General features: G+C 39.0%; 1 protein-coding gene across 2 annotated transcripts in view; it reads left to right on the top strand.

Annotated features, from left to right (window-relative positions):
• Positions 1–17973, top strand: part of LOC5566332 (titin) — a 114025-nt gene that overhangs the window by 68954 nt on the left and 27098 nt on the right. The window contains exon 13 of one of the 2 annotated variants that reach the window (XM_021841030.1): positions 8044–8173. In XM_021841030.1, the coding sequence (XP_021696722.1) occupies positions 8044–8173 (130 nt within the window). Of the gene's footprint in view, positions 1–8043; positions 10853–17973 lie in introns of those variants that run through there. The other variant, XM_021841031.1, reaches the window with a different exon arrangement.

Raw genomic sequence — 17973 nt, 5'->3', positions numbered from 1 at the left:
GATGCAGATAAGCGGCAAACCTGTCCGGGCCCATCTTAATGAGTTCGGCTCCGATACCATCCTTGCCAGCGGCTTTGTTGATCTTGAGCTGTTGAATGGCATCCTTAACTTCCCCCATCGTGGGAGCTGATTGATTTCCGCTGTCCGCTGTGCTGACGTAGCCATCGCCTTCGCTGTCCTGACCTTCTGTGCCTGTGTTCTCTGCGCCATTCAGGTGTTCATCGTAGTGCTGCTTCCACCTTTCGATCACCTCGCGTCCGTCCGTCAAGATGCTCCCATCCTTATCCCGGCACATCTCAGCTCGCGGCACGAAGCCTTTGCGGGATGTGTTGAGCTTCTGATAGAACTTTCGCGTTTCTTGAGAACGGTACAGCAACTCCATCTCTTGGCATTCCACCTCTTCCAGGCGGCGCTTTCTGTCCCGGAATAGGCGGGTTTGCTGTTTCCGCTTCAGTCTGTATCGTTCCACATTTTGCCGCGTACCATGCTGCAGCATTGCAGCCCACGCTGCATTCTTCTCCTCTAAAACCTCCTGGCACTCCTCGTCGAACCAATCGTTTCTTGAGCTCCGTTCCACATATCCGACAACGCTTTCGGCAGCGTCGTTAATGGCTGCTTTGACTGTCCTTTAGCAGTCCTCAAGAGGGGCCCTATCGAGCTCGCCCTCATCCGGCAACGCTGCCTCAAGATGCTGCGCGTACGCATTGGCGACATCCGGTTGATTCAGCCGCTCGAGATTGTACCGGGGCGGGCGTCGGTACCGTACATTGTTGATGACGGATAGTTTTGGGCGCAGTTTCACCATCACCAGGTAGTGGTCGGAGTCAATGTTGGCGCCACGATAGGTTCTGACGTCGGTTATGTCGGAGAAGTGCCGTCCATCGATCAAAACGTGGTCGATTTGCGATTCTGTCTGCTGAGGTGATCTCCAGGTGTATCGATACGGGAGGCTGTGCTGGAAATAGGTGCTACGAATGGCCATGTTCTTGGAGGCGGCAAAATCTATCAGTCGTAGGCCGTTCTCGTTCGTCAGCCGGTGGGCGCTGAACTTTCCAATCGTCGGTCTGAACTCCTCCTCCTGGCCAACCTGAGCGTTCAAATCTCCTACGATGATCTTGACGTCGTGGCTTGAGCAGCGGTCGTACTCGCGTTCGAGCTGAGCGTAAAATGCGTCCTTGTCATCATCAGTGCTTCCGGAGTGTGGGCTATGCACGTTGATTATGCTGAAGTAAAAGAATCGGCCTTTGATTCTTAACTTGCACATTCGTTCATTGATCGCCGTTGCATATCACCCATCACTATGAAAGCTGTTCCCAGCTCGCGTGTGTTGCCGCAGCTCTGGTAGATGGTATGATTACCTCTAAACGTTCGCACCAATGCTCCTGTCCAGCACACCTCCTGCAGCGCTACGATGTCGAAACCGCGGGTTTTCAGTACATCGGAGAGTATGCGAGTACTTCCAATGAAGTTGAGAGATTTGCAGTTCCACGTACCGAGTTTCCAATCGCTAGTCCATTTTCGTCGCTGTGGTCTTTGCCGATTGTTCCGGTCCGTATTCTCTCGTTGACGTTCCTGTGCTGATGTGTTTTTACGGTTGGCTTGCAGGGCCTGACACCAACCCCCTAGATTTCCGGAGGACCATTCCCCCTAAATGTTCGGAGGGCCATAGTGCGCAGTTTAGCTTAGAGTCCTTCTCTGGCACTCGGACGATGATCAGCCGCCCCTGACATGGGGAACAGACGCTGTTGTGAGCCGCTCCTAACGTGGAGTACAGACGCTCCAGATTTGCAAAAGCAAACCCCCCCTTCCCTGTCAGCATACGACCAAAGTTCCCACCGGGGGTTGGTTACCCGATCTTCCCCAAGGTTACTCGTACCCCGGCCAGTACCACGAGGAGGTAGGGATAGGAGTTGCTGGGCAAGAGGCTAAGGACCGCACAAAGGGGTCTATTTTATTCCTGCAGGTACGCGAGGTACCAATGGTACGCCATGCCCAGCCATTTACGTTTGTGACAGCGGAATCTGGGCTGCATATGACGTTGATATTTTTCCTCTCCATGAATTTCTCTCAGAATGAAACTAGAAACTTGTAAAATTACTCAAGAAGCTGAAGATTCTTGTTAAATGGTAACCTGGTTGGTTTTTAAAAAAATGTGTATTTGATTCTAGAGCACTTTGGCGCCAATAGTGTAACTTCTGGCACCAAAATGGACTCATCTAAGATTTTTATGAATTTTATGGCGCCAATAGTGTAACTTCTGGCACCATAATGGACTCATCTATGATTTTTATGATTTTTTTATAGTGTAACTTCTGGCACCAAAACGGACTTATTTATGATTTTTTATGATTCTTTTGGCGCCAAAAGTGTAACTTCTGTGCAGTGAAGTGATCAAAACTGAGTATAAACGGTTTTTTGATTTGGAGTTTGGGGGAGGCATGTGTCTCCCCGTGCCCCCCTTTGTCTACGCCAATGGGTGCAACCAGCAGCTTGCTTTAAATATTTTGCTGAAATTTTTTGAAGAATTCTGCAAGCACTTTCAATGTTTCTTATACGAACTCTTTCAGAAATTCTCCAAAATATACTTAATTTTGAGGAATCAAGGAATATTGTGCAGAAATGTTTAGTCAACAACGTCTAGAGAGTGTGTTTCGGGAATTCTATTGAAATTTCTCAACATATCGTCATCGGATTCTGCCATGAATGCCTTGAGAATTCAAGTGCATAATCGGCCATTGTCAGCAGCACTACGCCCGTGCTGTGTATAACAAGCGAGCTTTGTTTAATACGCGTATGCGTTAGGAATCTCTTGATTATTCTTCATATTCCTACATATTCCAGTTACCTTTGGGTCTCCTATTAAACGCATTCCTATAACAAGCATTCTTATTACGCGCAATCCTATTACGCGTACTCCTATAAGACACACTAGAGCATAAGTTCCCAAACTTTTCAGATGCGCGATCGACCTAGCCGTCGGGCGCATTTCTCGCGACACACAAAGGAAAAATTGTGAAAATAATTGTTTTGCACGGAAATTTTTGAGGTTACGCATTACTTTGTTTGAAACAAGATTTGATTATAAGGCGACATTGACATACATCAATATTATATTACATCATATCTGTTTAAAATAAAATAGTTTTCAAATAAATATTTTTCGTTTTTAATTTCGCAACTTCTTAACTGATATCAAATCTACGTATCATCATGATTAATGGATTTTTTATGTTTAATCGACAAATATATTTCTGAGAGCTAAATATATGAACCAGAGATTGAAAATATAACGATAGGAATCATGATACATATGAAAAATTATCGCAAAAAAGATTAAATGAGATGATTTTAATACTAATACCTCATGAACACATACTAAAAATGAAACATCACGACTTCTATTATAGTCCCTTAAAACAGCTTTGCAAGACATTTCTGTTCCATGATTCGATAATTCTATATATCGATCGCTGTTAAGTTCCTCGGTTTCTGTTCGTTCTGAATTTCAAACCATGTGTGATCCCTTAGTTATCCTCATGTATTGTCGTGTGAATTTGATTTTGTTGCTTTTATCTTTAAATGTTCCCTGTGATAAACTCTATAAAGACTCGATTATCCCCTGGAGCTACACGGGCAGAAAAAAAAAACTGTTTTTGGACCGCTCTAAACGAAAGAAGAACACGTCCAATATTTTTGATTACTGATTTCGTAGCGGTAAACGCGCAGCTATTCAGCAAGACCAAGCTGAGGGTCGTGGGTTCGAATCCCACCGGTCGAGGATCTTTTCGGGTTGGAAATTTTCTCGATTTCCCAGGGCATAGAGTATCTTCGTACCTGCCACACGATATATGCATGCAAAAATGGTCATTGGCATAGTAAGCTATCAGTTAATAACTGTGGAAGTGCTCATAAGAACACTAAGCTGAGAAGCAGGCTCTGTCCCAGTGGGGACGTAACGCCAGAATGAAGAAGATTCGTTTCACAAAATTTCTACGAAATCGGAGCACTACTGAAAAAAAAACATTTTTAAAAGAAGCTTCCACCTAGGGGGAAACCCGAATTTTAGTTTCCCTATGTATAACTTTTTTGTTCCTAAATAGAAATACTTCCGGTTTGTTGCAGTCTAATTTTTATAGATTCGAAGACCTTCGAATCAATAAAGAAAGGAATTCATCGACTACAACGCCATCTGTGGTCGAAAATGTAATTGGAACCGTTTCTTCCATATAGTTAGTCGATTTTCTACAAACAAACTTCAAGTTCGTATAGCATACACCCCTCCCTATAAGTTGACGATTTTCGCTCAAATTTTCACACCAGCTTCTGGGAGTTCAAATGTTGCTACAAATTAATGAAGTTTGATCATTATGGGCCATCCTAATCCACAGCCATTGGCACGGGTACCCTTTTTTGAGGAATATGTGAAGCCCAATCTATTTTTTTTTTTACATTTAATATACATTACTACACAATAAAAATTCGTAAATTTCACAAAGTAAAACCTAATGGTAAAAGTTTTTTTATTAATCTGCTTTTCCGTTTACTCAGAATATAAAATTGTTTTGAAAATAACAATAATTAGTATTATTTGGTCGGCGTTAAGTCAGAGTGGACCAAGTGCAAAACTTGAGAAAATGGGTCTTTTCTCCCATTAGATGCGGAATTACCTTAACTCAATTTCACTTCACTCAATTTCATGCTGTAAACTACGACAGATATGTAACAAATTTACTTTGGATGATCAATAAAAATCGATAAAAGTGTGCAGTCAGAGTGGACCAAGTCCTTATTACCATAATAGCGAAAATGATCAGTGCGCTGAAGAATGCGAGGAAATGAAAAACATTTCAAGAGATTTGTCAGATTTTCCGATATCGAATGATTCTTTAACTTATCCATCAATAGGAATTTATGAATATTGCTTAATTCGATGCATTTGATTTTGATTTTTGACCATTTACCATATTTGGATGGGTGATCAGAAATTGCAACAATTTATGTGCAGACAGAGCGGACCAAATTTTGAAAAGCAATAAACTGATTAATTTTTGCATTTTTTAGTCAATTTCAGAGTCCGATAGAATTTTATGGTAGTTCTATGGTGTATGTATGGAATGTGCTAGAACCCGCACATTGGATCAGTATGTGTTGGTCGGTACTCAAGATTTTCACTTGGTCCACTCTGACTGAACACATATTTGAATATTTCTGGTCTTCAATGCCCTGACCCTGCAAATCCTCAATTTTCAAACTATCGTAATGCCATTGATTTCGGTATCGACGAATAGATTATTGGAGAATTTACGATACTGGTGTCGAAAAGTCTTGAAAATCTGCTTATCTTAGAGATATGCACCCAGTTTAACCATGCAAGTCAGAGTGAACCAACTCACTGAACGGTGGTCTTTGGTTCAGTCAGAGTGGACCAAGTACACATAGTCCATCAAAAAATCGTTCTATCAGAGGTTTTGATTATCATTTTTCATGATTATTACTTCACATTATATTGTTTGAAAGTAATACAAAGATTTGTAGAAATATTGAACCAAAATTTAAAAGAGTTCTGAGCGCTATTAAAGTCTAGTCTAAATATGAAAAATGTCACTTGGTCCACTCTGACTTAACGCCGACCATTTATCTCTTAAAATTGGCAACAAGAGAAAATTTCAAAACAAAATAAAAATGGACATTTAAAAATAAAAATTAGAAAAATCAAGAAAATAAGAACTCATAATTACTAAGAACGGTCTAAGATTATGAAAAAAAAGCATGTATATCCAAAATAAAAACAAGACAATTAAAAGGTTAACAGCCAGAGACATCCAAAATCTCCATCAAGATTATTTAAGATTCAGCCCACGCTCCGCCACATTCACTTTCATCTGCTCCCCGTGTCACAATAAATCAAACTCTTCGCAAAAGTGATTTACGTGTCAGGAAAAGAAGAGATCAAAAGTGCACTACAAACGTTCCAAACCATGACGCATGCACAGTCCCAGTGCTTGTTTCTCCAAATTCCGTTTCTAGACAGGGGAATCTAATCGAGAATGTTAATTGGTAAGAAATGAGACGCTTCTGATCTTCATCGCTCAGGTCTCGGAAGCGTGGGTGTCCTCAGCCGTGCATCTCCGATCTCTAAAATAGATTTTTCTAATGGTTTCAACGTTGCAGAACGATTTTCACCTGCGAGAAAAAGCCAAGCATCGGAACCAGGTGCACATCTAAGTATTCGGGACCTGAGACGAGACTCGCGAAGACGGTCTTCTTTTTCTGTGATTGCTGAGTTTTTTTCTTATTCCACTTTGTGTTTATACCAATTATGCGCAAGCCGTTCAAACCCTCACATGAAGCTCGCAGCAAAAAATGATTGAGTTTGCATCACATCGAATCATAAATAGCCGTTTGAGTGAAATTTCATGCCAGCAAACGTAGCAGACATTAGAAATAATTAATCTTCTGCTTAGATTTATCAGCAACTTTGGAAAAAACTGCTCCGCCGATTGAGGTTTTTAATAACAGTTTACTTTGAACACAATACTTTTCACTTTTTCAGCCATAAAAACGGTGGGCTGCATTTGACGTTTCGTGAGAGGGGAATCTGGGCTGCATATGACGTTGATATTTTTCCTCTTCGCGAGTCTCTCTCAGTTCGGGACATGTCGATCCGAGGGGAGGACACAACAAGACGTTTACACTTGTCTCGTGTCCTAATAGTAGTAGTTCAAGAACAAAACCCGACTCGTGGTGCAAAAAGTCATCCAATTTCATGGATTCCGCGCCGCATTCTGGCAATGGGTCAAAATTTTCGATTCGATTCCATGGCTACTTGGAAAGGCTTTTGGCCAGACATTAGAAAGCGTGTCACTGCTCGGGAAGGTGCTTATTGCGATCTCGTTAGACGTCAATTATCGCTCGGAATTGATGTGCTCAAATTTGTCAATTTCCGAAAATAACTGGTCGGTGGATGATGTGTATGTACATTTTAACTTGTGAACCTTTTACTCTTTTTTTTAAGCTAAGACGTTGTACATAACTAGGTCAAATAGCTATGGAGGTTGATGACAGCACTTCCTCTGATGGGTCGAACTTGGATACGTTTACTCTATCCGATGCCACACAATTTAGATTAAACTAGAATACCTTGAAACTGAAGGATTCGACTTGAAACTAAACGATTCGAAAGATATTGAAAGATTTAATTCATGGTTGAATATGGATCATGTTGGATAATCAGTGAGTAGGGTTACTGTTCTATCGATAATGTCACACTTCAATTCTGCAAGCACTTTATACCAAAATAGTACTGTTGATCATTTTTTTCAAACAATTATTTCGTTTTTTATATTGTCAACAATGCGAACAACTGACACTGAAAAAGACTACAAGTAGCAGTTGAAATACGCGTATCTGTCGAAGGATAATACTCAATCGACTTCTAGATTCTCTCTATTGAGATTCTGCTCATAGGGTACGATACGCAAAAAAGAGGATCTTTTCGAGATTTGTCACTGCCCTATAGGATCCAAACAAATTTGAAAATCTTGTTTCAAACAAAAAAAAAACAGAACAGAGCGTGTGCTTGCTACTACTCGAGAAAATCTGTTCGCTCTAATCAAAACTACAGGCTATGTTATGTTCTATAACATGAGTCCCCTCTAATATCGAGTAATGGAAAGTTGACTGTAGATCACAATTACATTTTGATTTTGAAAATTGGACCAAAATTTCAACCTACTGGCACTTTTCAAAGGCTTTAGCTTTTACACAAAATGTTTCAATCTGACATTTTAATAATGTACACGGAAAACATAATTATCTCCTAAATTTGAGTTTAAATCTAGGGGTGTCATACAAATTCGAAAAAAATAGAGAAAATGGGGTGCCAAACATTCCGAAATTGAGTAAATATGAATTTCTAGAGCAAGCTTTAGCGTTTGATGCAAAAATCATGATAGGACTTCAGAACCCTTTCGAACATCCCTCCAGTATTACCTCAGTTCATGCAACAAGCATAGTTCTAACCCCCTTATCTACCAATTCCAGATGATCACCGAGGGCTCCAACGCTGTGCTGCTGATCGGAACGACGTACGAGGAGGACTCGGGCCTGTTCACCTGCCGAATAACGACATCGGCCGGCCAGGTCGAAACGTCCGCCAAACTGATAGTCAAAAGTAAGAATGCCCAGTAAATAACACCACAACCCGTAACCAATCGCTCTCTTGGAAGCTCTCTGTCTCTATTTGAGTTGTTGGTTTTTCGTTTCCTCTTTTTTTATTACTCGTGTACTTTCTTCGTTACAACAAGCAAAGCAATGTCATTTTCTACAGTTTTTGGTTCTTGTTTTTGCTATTGTTTGAGTAACTGACAAAAAGAAATGAAAACCAAAAACAAAGCTAACACATCACGTAATGTTGCGAAACCGAATCTTGCGTGTGATTGGTAGAATAACCGAATATGTCAAACGGAATGGATGGAAACATACAACAGCAGAAAACAAAAACATGAAAATGATTTCAAACCCAGAAACGGCAGATTTCTCGAAACAACGACAATAGATGAAGATATAGTTCTAGATAAGTTTGTTCCCCGCGGCATCAGCTTTAATAGTCTAAATTGTGTGAAAGCAAGCGCGTTTCCAAAAAGCAAAAGATACAATAATTGTCCCATGAGTGTTGTTTGTCTTAACAATTCAAAAACAAAGTCAAGCGAGTTGTTGCAGTTAGTGCAAAACCGTGCCGAACAAACGCGCGATCCAAAAACTGAGCAGTTATTTTGTTTCCGTGTTTTCTTCCAACGACTGTCACATTTCTGTTGTATGTTTACAATTGTCTTTTCTGGAAACCAACACCATTAATCAAAGTAGTCTGTAAGATTGCAAAGCTACCAGCGTGAGTGCATATAGATATGGAAAAAAAACTACATCGTAACAGGCCACTTCCTTACTAGTCGTCAAATACCCTTGAACACCAATCGTTTCACGAAGAAGAAGAACGTTAATTATTTATTTATTGCGCCCCTTATTTATTAAACTACTTTAACTATTCATACAATGAAGTTTATACAACTATTATATATTTTAGCTTATTTAACACAAACTTTATAGCAATTTAAAGAAAAACAAACAAAAAACGCTAGTGATAAATCCCTGCAGCTTAAGAAATAAATTTGCAAGCAATTTTTTACCAAACAAAACATCTGATTTTTACGTATGTTCAATAATTTCGAAAATAAAATGGCAATCATTGATCGGTTTCGGTCCTCCATCCACCGAAACTGAATACGTCAAAGAATACCAAAAAAAATAACAAAATCGAAAACGTCAGAACACGAATTGGCTTGTCTTCGACTGCTTTCCCGTCGTGCGAAAGCGGTTATCCCGAACGACGGTCCCAAAACATACACTTTTAATATATAAATTTGATACAAAATCAACGTAAACAATTCTGCTCTCCACCCGGGCAGTGTGCGCTACGACATTTGGCACACCCCTCGTCGGCAGGGCTTCGAAATGTCAGGTTGCGAATTTGGATTTTCAAATTGAATAAAAACAACTGATTTCAAGTGGAATGGCAAGGGGGCAGATTTCCTTCTTCGCTCACTTTGATCGATTTGTCTTTGTGATTTTCAAAATGCATTTCTTAAAATATTTCCCTTCGTGCTGTTCTAGTCCCCCGTTGACCGAAATCGCATCAGTGATTGCCACTTCGTACACGAGACCGACCAACCGATACTACGCTCTTTCGAGCAGTTCTTTTCTCCTTGTCTCGCCAGCCAGAGCGTCGTCCCAAATGAAAATCAGAGCAGAAACATGTCATGAAACGTTCGCTTTAAAATTAATTGAATGCACTTTTTTTCTGTATTGGTGGTTGCCATAAAAACAACCAAAGGTGTGGCGTGCAAAATTCACTCAAATTCGAGCAGTTATTTTTCTAAGCCGTGTACCGTGTGCAAAACCGCAAACGTGTGCCTCGCAAGGTAGATCGCACATTGCGATGTGTGGAAAATATTCCAAACATGAGTCACAGTCGCACTCCGGAGGAAACCGATCGTAATCGAACGTGTGAAAAATGGAGAGAGGCTGCCTCTGCTCCCCAATTTCCCGTTTTCATGCCGTTAAATCTATGCGCATCCGCGTACCAGCATAATGCTTTCCACATTTTCGGGCAAGAACTTATTTTTAGCGCTCGCCTACCTCGATTTTCGCGTGAAGCGTGTTTTCATATTTCTTCTAGTGCCTGCTCCCTCGGTTTAAATAACGATCTTCAAACGGTCTTCTTTTCCTGCTGGTCGCTTTTCCGAGGGAACTTTCTCCCTTCCCGCGGGAATGAACTAGTTTTCAAGTTTCCTCATTCTGAAAATGAGCTGTAAATTGCGGAGATCTATGACAGGTTACAACAGTTTTCCACTTCGAGAGTTTTAGCACTTCCAGCTAGGGGAAAAACCATTCGTGAGATTTCGGATATCGAAAAAATAACAGACTTTTCTTTGTGTTTTGTCTTTATTTATTTTGATTTTTTCTCTTCATGCGAATCGCAAAAACAATTTTCGTTGAAAATTGTGGTTTATTTTAATGAGGCGGTTACTTACCCCTTGGCTATGGGTCGACCCCTTGGCTAGCGACACTCTCGAGAATTAAAAAACGCAAACGGCTGGTGACGGAAAAGTGCTGCGTTATGAGAGCGAAAATTAAAACAGCAAAAAATACACCCATTATATGTAGAATAGTAGAAAAAGAGGTAGCCAGGTAATTGGCGCTTGAGGCAAAGATGAAGATTTTGTAACTTAAGAGAGGAAAAACCCGTAATAAAGCACAGAATAACGGTAATAAAGTTTCTGAAAATAGCATAAAATTAGGATCTTTTTACTTTTCGCTCGACTTGTCGGTGAGTTCAGATGACGTGGAGACGAGAGGTGGATGATGTAGAGGCTGCAATCGATCAGAAATCTGTCTTCTTGGATCTTGGCATAGATTTACTGCATAAACCGGCTAAACCTTGATCTTAGCAACAAACGAGTTACAGCAGATGCTAGTGGCGCCCTCGGATAAATACATACGCTTCTAGCCATCTGGTTTCGGCTGATCGTTATCCAAACTGCTTAGGTGAGCACGAACAATTCTACAATGTTGTGCAACGTTTGGAAACCTTTTTGCACCAGCGAAAATTTTCTAGATCTTTCGATGACCCCTCTCCTGGCCTGATTCTTACCTCAAGGTGATGATCTCACGGTCACTGCAGCGGCACTTTGAGTAATGTCACGCGAGGCCCACGCGTCTACCATTTGTTTGACTCACCTGTCGTCGGGCCAAACAACAAAATCAAATGCGTCACACCTTCATGTTATATACACCTTGTTGATCTCTTTTGTTGTCCACGTCACTGCCACCCAGTAGGCTACGGATGAGTAGCTCTTCCATTTTTAAACGATGCGCAACCTTCATCAGCCTCCTCTCGTCTGCATCCAAGCCTACTCAGTTTAGAATGCTAGATAGGGATTACTATGTAAGCTAATCTATATGCACTCTCGCACCGGAGCCGATTTTTGAAACCCAAATGCTTGAAGCTTCCTCCTGGCCGGTTGTTCCCGGAACGGCGCCAAGTGTGTCCTGTTCAAATAAAACCAAGAAAATAAAGAACAGCGTCAGATATCATAAAATGCGCTAACAAATTGCTTGCACCTCGAAATCTACGTTTGTTTGCAAACTGTATCGGTACACTCAAACAACATTGGATGCAAATGCACAGATGGAAACCATCGATAAATTATCAACTTTCGCACCATCAAGAGCAAACAAACGTCAGCCGATTTCGGGCTGCAAGCATTCGCAAACCGAATAATACTTATCTTTTAATGGCTTTCAACTCGGACGCAAACACGTCCAATCTGCTTAGGTCACTTTGAAGTGTCCTCGAGGTTGCTCGGAACGCCTTCCGCCGTCGTCGTGCACTAACTGCAACTGCTTGTTACTATCATTATCGAAATAACTGCTTGCCGCTTCCAGATATTGCTCAGAGCAAAAGCAAATAGCTGATTTCCGCTTATTTAAACTTAGTGTTAATGTGTTTACACTTGTCCCAGTGAGACTCTTTAACTTATTGATTATTGTTTAAGTGATTTAGCTTGTAGTAAACTAGCAATCGATTATGTTTGTTTTCATAGTTTGTGTGAACCGAATTTATATTTACAAACTTATACAAAAAAAGAACACATACGGAACACAACATGACTTACGAATACTTTTGTATATTTTGTTTAACATTTAAGCAAACCGAAAACGAACTTATTAAAAAGTGATACAGAAATCAACCAAAAAACTTGACGAAAAATAACGAACAAAAACATTGCAAACTGTTTTTCTTAGTTTTCTGCATCCCAAATCATCCCGCTTTTATATCACAACCTTATTGTTTACTAACTAATCGGAAACCATTCCCGCGCTTTTGGTCCAACAAACAAAAATCTTCTCCAATCGGTTCCTAATCCTCCGGTTTTCTTAACGCTAAATAAAAACACCAATATCACAAAACAAAGTAGGCTTGAAAGCCTGAGCGTGCCGCCATCTTGTTGTCACCTGAGCGCAGCGGTGTTCCCACGCACACCATCACACGCCTGTGCGTGTCGCTCCAACTATTGTTCTAAGCCGATGACACGACAGCCGACAAACACTTTCCATCACTTTTTGATTTATCACAACTCAAACGGCAAAAAAACTGATCCGCAATTCACATCGGAGAAAATCCACTGCCCGGGAGGGGGGCTCGGTCTCTGCCTCCCCATCGATCGGTCGGGGTGGAGAACGAAGGCGATGATGCGCGCACGAGTCCGAACACTCGAAACACAGGTACACGACTGAAAGCGGCGCTGCAGAGTTCTCGCTCCTACGCTTCTCGTGGAGCGGGCCACCAAAAGAGATGGGTGGGGATCATCCGGAGGTGCCATCTCGCTCTGCGCACGACCAGAAAGACGGCGGCAGCGGCGGCCGTTTCATTGGCCGTCGTGTGCGTGCGTGACGATTCACAGATCGGCGCGGTTCCCCTGTGTACAGTGCCGGGTGGAAGATTCGGCACTGCACTGGCTTTTTGCAATCGTGCAAAAGTGACTGTGGTGACGAATGGGAAAGGTCGAGATGTAGATGGGCAGCCGTGAATCATTTATTTTTATGGTCAAATCTATTTTTGGGAAACCTTCAATTTGGAAAACAATAATGAGTAATGGTGGGAGCAAATGTTTGGACAGGTGTTTGTCATATTGTTTTGTAAATAAGGGATTATTCTTTGAAGTAGATGTCACAAATGAATGTTAAGTGACTCAGACATGTTTGACAGATAGATGTTATTCTAATTTCAGAGCAAACCTTCAGTGACTTACAATTCTGAAGCCGCAAACTGAAAGTTATGCCATCGACAGATTATTTCAAGTTCATTTCTTGATCTAGCGTCTATTCTGAATCCTATATAAGGGCCCATTCACAATTTTAGAGTGTCTATCAGAGTTTTAGTAATGTCAGCTAGATTTCACCAAAACCGTGATATTTCGTTGAAGTCTTGGAAACTTTTGGCACAATCCCATGTTTCTTTTCTCAACCAAAAACCTAGAAATATTTTTTTTTTCATTCATTTCGGGGAATTGGGATAATGGGCTCTTAAATCCAAGTGGGTTTCTGCTCTCGGTAAATGTTTAAATACTTAATAACATTTTGATGTCCTCAAGAAATTTTCTCATTTTTTATAGGTTCCGAATTACACTAGCAATACGTTTGATATTAAGTTTTGATTATTGAAGGTGAATATAAAACAAAGCTACAAAACATATTTTCTAGATCTAGATAATTAATTAATTAACGCAGAATGCTGAAAACATGATCGATTGGCGCCACCAACGAGTGTCCGATGGATCAAAATTTCAGCACAAACGAATGTCTGATTCTCAAGATTATTGGTCTTGAAAATTCAGTTTATAAAAAAAACCCTCCTAATATGCCCCGCAAAAAACATAGTTTTTTTTTAATTCAAAATACCAGTGAGTTAAATTTTTGAGCACAATTACTATTGTTCACATAGTTTGTATCAAGTAGGATATTTAACAAAATGATTGGTATAACAAAATCAAAAGAATAAAAAGAAGAAATAAATTTGTTGCTATCAGCCATGCAATGAGTATTCTATCAAAAATGTCATCGGTGCTACCTATTATGGTCATTATTCAAAGCTTAAATCATAAAAAAAATTCCCAACTTTCTAGCGATGAAAATTTGGACACCCACTCGATTATATATAAGCATTCTACGTGTAACTGTTTTCAAAAGTGCTAATGCTATTTTTTGTTGGTATTTATAGGAAACCAGCTTGATCATAGTCTATGTCAGAGCCACTTTCATTGCAAACAAGGCCAAAAAAACTGTTAAAAAAACAATTCAACAATAACTAGATATTTGATTATATTTACAAGATTCGTTACTTTTAGTTTTAAATTATTGAGAACCGAGATTGTCTCAAATCTCAGATCAATAAACATGTTTACAAATTAAGACCATTTTTGTAATCTCTATGTTTTCGTTAACAAAACGTTAAAGAAATGGAAAATAAATACCTATTCATATGTCAGCTACGTTTGCCAAACTTCACTTCACAACCATTTTTACGTTAGTTTCAATTTCGCCTACTTAAATCGTGTAGGCCAATACGTTCATGTGATCAAGTTCAAGAAATAGTTATAAATAAAAAAAAATAAATATCATAATATTTCCAAATCACAATCGATTTCTATAATTTTTAAAGTAAAAGTCTAAAAGAGAAACTTTGATCATTAGAATGAAATGTCAAAAAAACCTCTATAACTCATTACAATTCACCTTCGAATGAAACAATTTATTCCAACGTTTTCAAAAAGAAAACATCTCAATCATGACACCTCACATCTCCCTTCATTTGCAGTTTCTCCTCCCTCACTGCTCACAATGCATATTGCTCCCAAAGCTATATCTAAGAAGACAAAAATGTTTGTGCCTAAACCTAAAAACCCAAACTAATATCTCTTATCGTTCGCAAGTGATGAATGATTTTTAACAGATAATCAGTTTTTTCTCAATAACTTATTATGTAATATTTTTTCGTAAAAAAATTTCCTGAAAAAAAATATATCTGAAAAATATGAAGAAACTTTGCCGAAGACACCATATATCTAAAACTGATGGTTTAGGCACAAACATTTTTGTCTTCATAGATATGGATTTTGAACCAATGTTTCCAATGTGCTGAAGATCGATCAGAAGAATGATTGATTTAAGTAACAAAGTATCATCGTAGATGGATGATTTTTTAACTACAGGCATCTCATTATGTATTTTCCACAATTCATCATTTGTATATGCGAATTTGTAGGCGAAATAAGTTCCTTAACACTTATCCTTAATGCTGATCGAGGTTGTACTTGCCATAGAATATACAAATTTATAGCAGACTTAGATAAAAAAAACACTCAAAACTAAACTAAATGTAACACAAATTCATAAAAACACTAAGTACCGTTTTGAGTCGTATTTTGGACACATTGCTTTATTGCTTTATTCATCTTCGATAACATTTTTCGGTATCGTACAAGGGGCCATTATTTTCCTTTCTCTTATTCATCATCAATTATTATAACTGATTTATATAAAGAGCAAAAATTTGTATTTCGCTTTCGCATTCCCATTCTATATTGTTCAGTCAAATAAATGGACTGGGATCATTAATTACCATAAACATCCGAACATCGTATCAAAACTTCAAATGCCAATCCAGATTTAAGCTTCCAGCTATGTTATCAATAATTTCTCTTAATTTTTAGCTTAGAGCTTTGAGTTGTTTTAATACTTGTTCTTGTATGCGAACTAGGATGCGCGTTATTATTTGAACTATTCTTCAAATCCGGCTTCACTTCGTAGCCATTGTAGCAGCCTGTGGAAAGGCTTCCATTATCGTTGACAGCTAGAAAAAAAAAATATCAGTTTTCATTATACCTTAAATGACCTACTCTGATTTCTATACCAATCTATGACTCCTACCACGTTAAAAAGACACAAGGTATTATACTCCGAAAAATGACATTTGGCAGCGAACACAAACTCGAAGGAGTGCAAAAGAAAGCAAGGCCTGCTCTCCTTTACTTTCCTCAAGGCCTCATGCCTGATGATAGGAATGACGACACATGTTATGATGGGAAAGCGTTGTTTACACGTGGGAATAGCCTACCTTGTTGTGTATACCGTGACTCCTACAATGCTAGAAAATGCTAGAAAAGGCGAAATAGTGGGCCATTATGAATGCCTAGGTTTAACCGTGCTTTTCTGCACCACTAACACAGCGTAACAAAAATGACATTTTTGCGTGTCTCAAGGATCAAATTATGTGTCTCTAGTAGATTTGGGGTTGCTGAATCTAAGGCCATTCTCAGAAATGTTCCAGCACGTCACAATTTTTAGCTACAGGTCGCCAAAGTAATATAAAACACTGGTTTTATTAATGTTTACATGAAATTTAAAGTACAATTTATCATACTTTTTTGTAATCAAATCCACCAAACATGCAAAATAGAACTTGAACTTTCATTTCAGACATAATTTGATTGATATTGCGCGATTAAATTTCGATTAAACCGATTTTTTCAACATGCTTGCAGTCTCCATACAAAATTCTTCGTTTCTTCTATATGACAAAATACAACAATTCTCTAAACCATCAAAAAATAACTTTTCCGTATCGAAAGTAATACAAACTTTGATGATAAGTAAAGTTATACACATAAAGATTGAATTCTGTGGCAAATTAAGCCAATATATTACCTTACAAGCTGGCAAACTTGCATGCAAGTTGGCTGAAATAGTCATTTTTTGCATTTTCAACAGTCGAAAACTAGACGTGCTATGATATTTCTGAAAACGTTAATGGATTCAGCAACCCTTAATTAAGTGAATAGCGGTATTTTGGTGCTGGAGACAAAAACGTGTTCCGCAGTGTAATGCCAATATTAGACTATGTGAAAAACGTCAGTTATTTTCGTCCGATTTTCGGGCAAATTTTTTATGATTTCGCGTTCGCAGCCGGAGAGCTGTCATAAAGACGCCATGTTCCTTGCAGTTGTCCAAAATTTTATGGCACATAAGATAATAGAGCAAGATCTAGGATGTCGTGAAAAGTATGTAAGTCTTTTCATGAAACTTTTCAAATCAGCTAATTTGGAAGCACTTTGACAATGGAAATGACAGCCCCGTACATGCACCGCACAGTGGGCTGGACAAAACCTTGAAATCACTTGTTAATATTTTGTACAGACTTCTACGCCATTGAGTAATAATTCCCCAAAATTTGAGATTGTTTTGTTGTCGATTTTGGCAGCATCGAAAATATGTAAAAGTCAGCAAAATTAGACTCCTATATCCTATCCTATCACCAACTACAGTTCACCTTACAAACTTCAAACAGCTGTATCTCAACGAAATCATAACCGATTAGGGCTCAATAGTCTTCATTTGAGAACATAAGAGTCTTAAATTCTGCTGTGCGATGAAAATAATCAGAGTGTTACGTCTGTTTGTCTGAACTTAAACCTTCAATTTGGTTTAAATTACATAATTTTTGACGTATTAAGCTGTTATTCGTAACAGAAAAAATAATCTTTCCTCAACATTTTGGTTAATTTTCTAAACTTCGTTCGTTTTATGTGGACTGTTTCGAGCATCAAATCTTCTATATCTTCAGACGTAGAATAGTTTTTCTTGCCCCTTTTTGCCTCAATAGGTGAAACTGTCATATTCATTTTTCATATTAGTTCATTTATTTAGTCATTCAAATCTGCATCCTGTTTCACAACTCGTTTGAAATTTAGCTTAAATAACTAAAAGGAAGTTGAATTTGTATCTCAAGTAAAGGTTTATGTACAAATTTCAGTGGGACAATTTTTATGTAATAATTTTTTTTATTAAATTTGATGA

The sequence above is a fragment of the Aedes aegypti genome, chromosome 2 (genome assembly GCF_002204515.2).
Source record: "Aedes aegypti strain LVP_AGWG chromosome 2, AaegL5.0 Primary Assembly, whole genome shotgun sequence".
In the NCBI taxonomy this organism is placed as follows: domain Eukaryota; kingdom Metazoa; phylum Arthropoda; class Insecta; order Diptera; family Culicidae; genus Aedes; species Aedes aegypti.
This window is presented reverse-complemented; position numbering and strand designations above follow the sequence as displayed.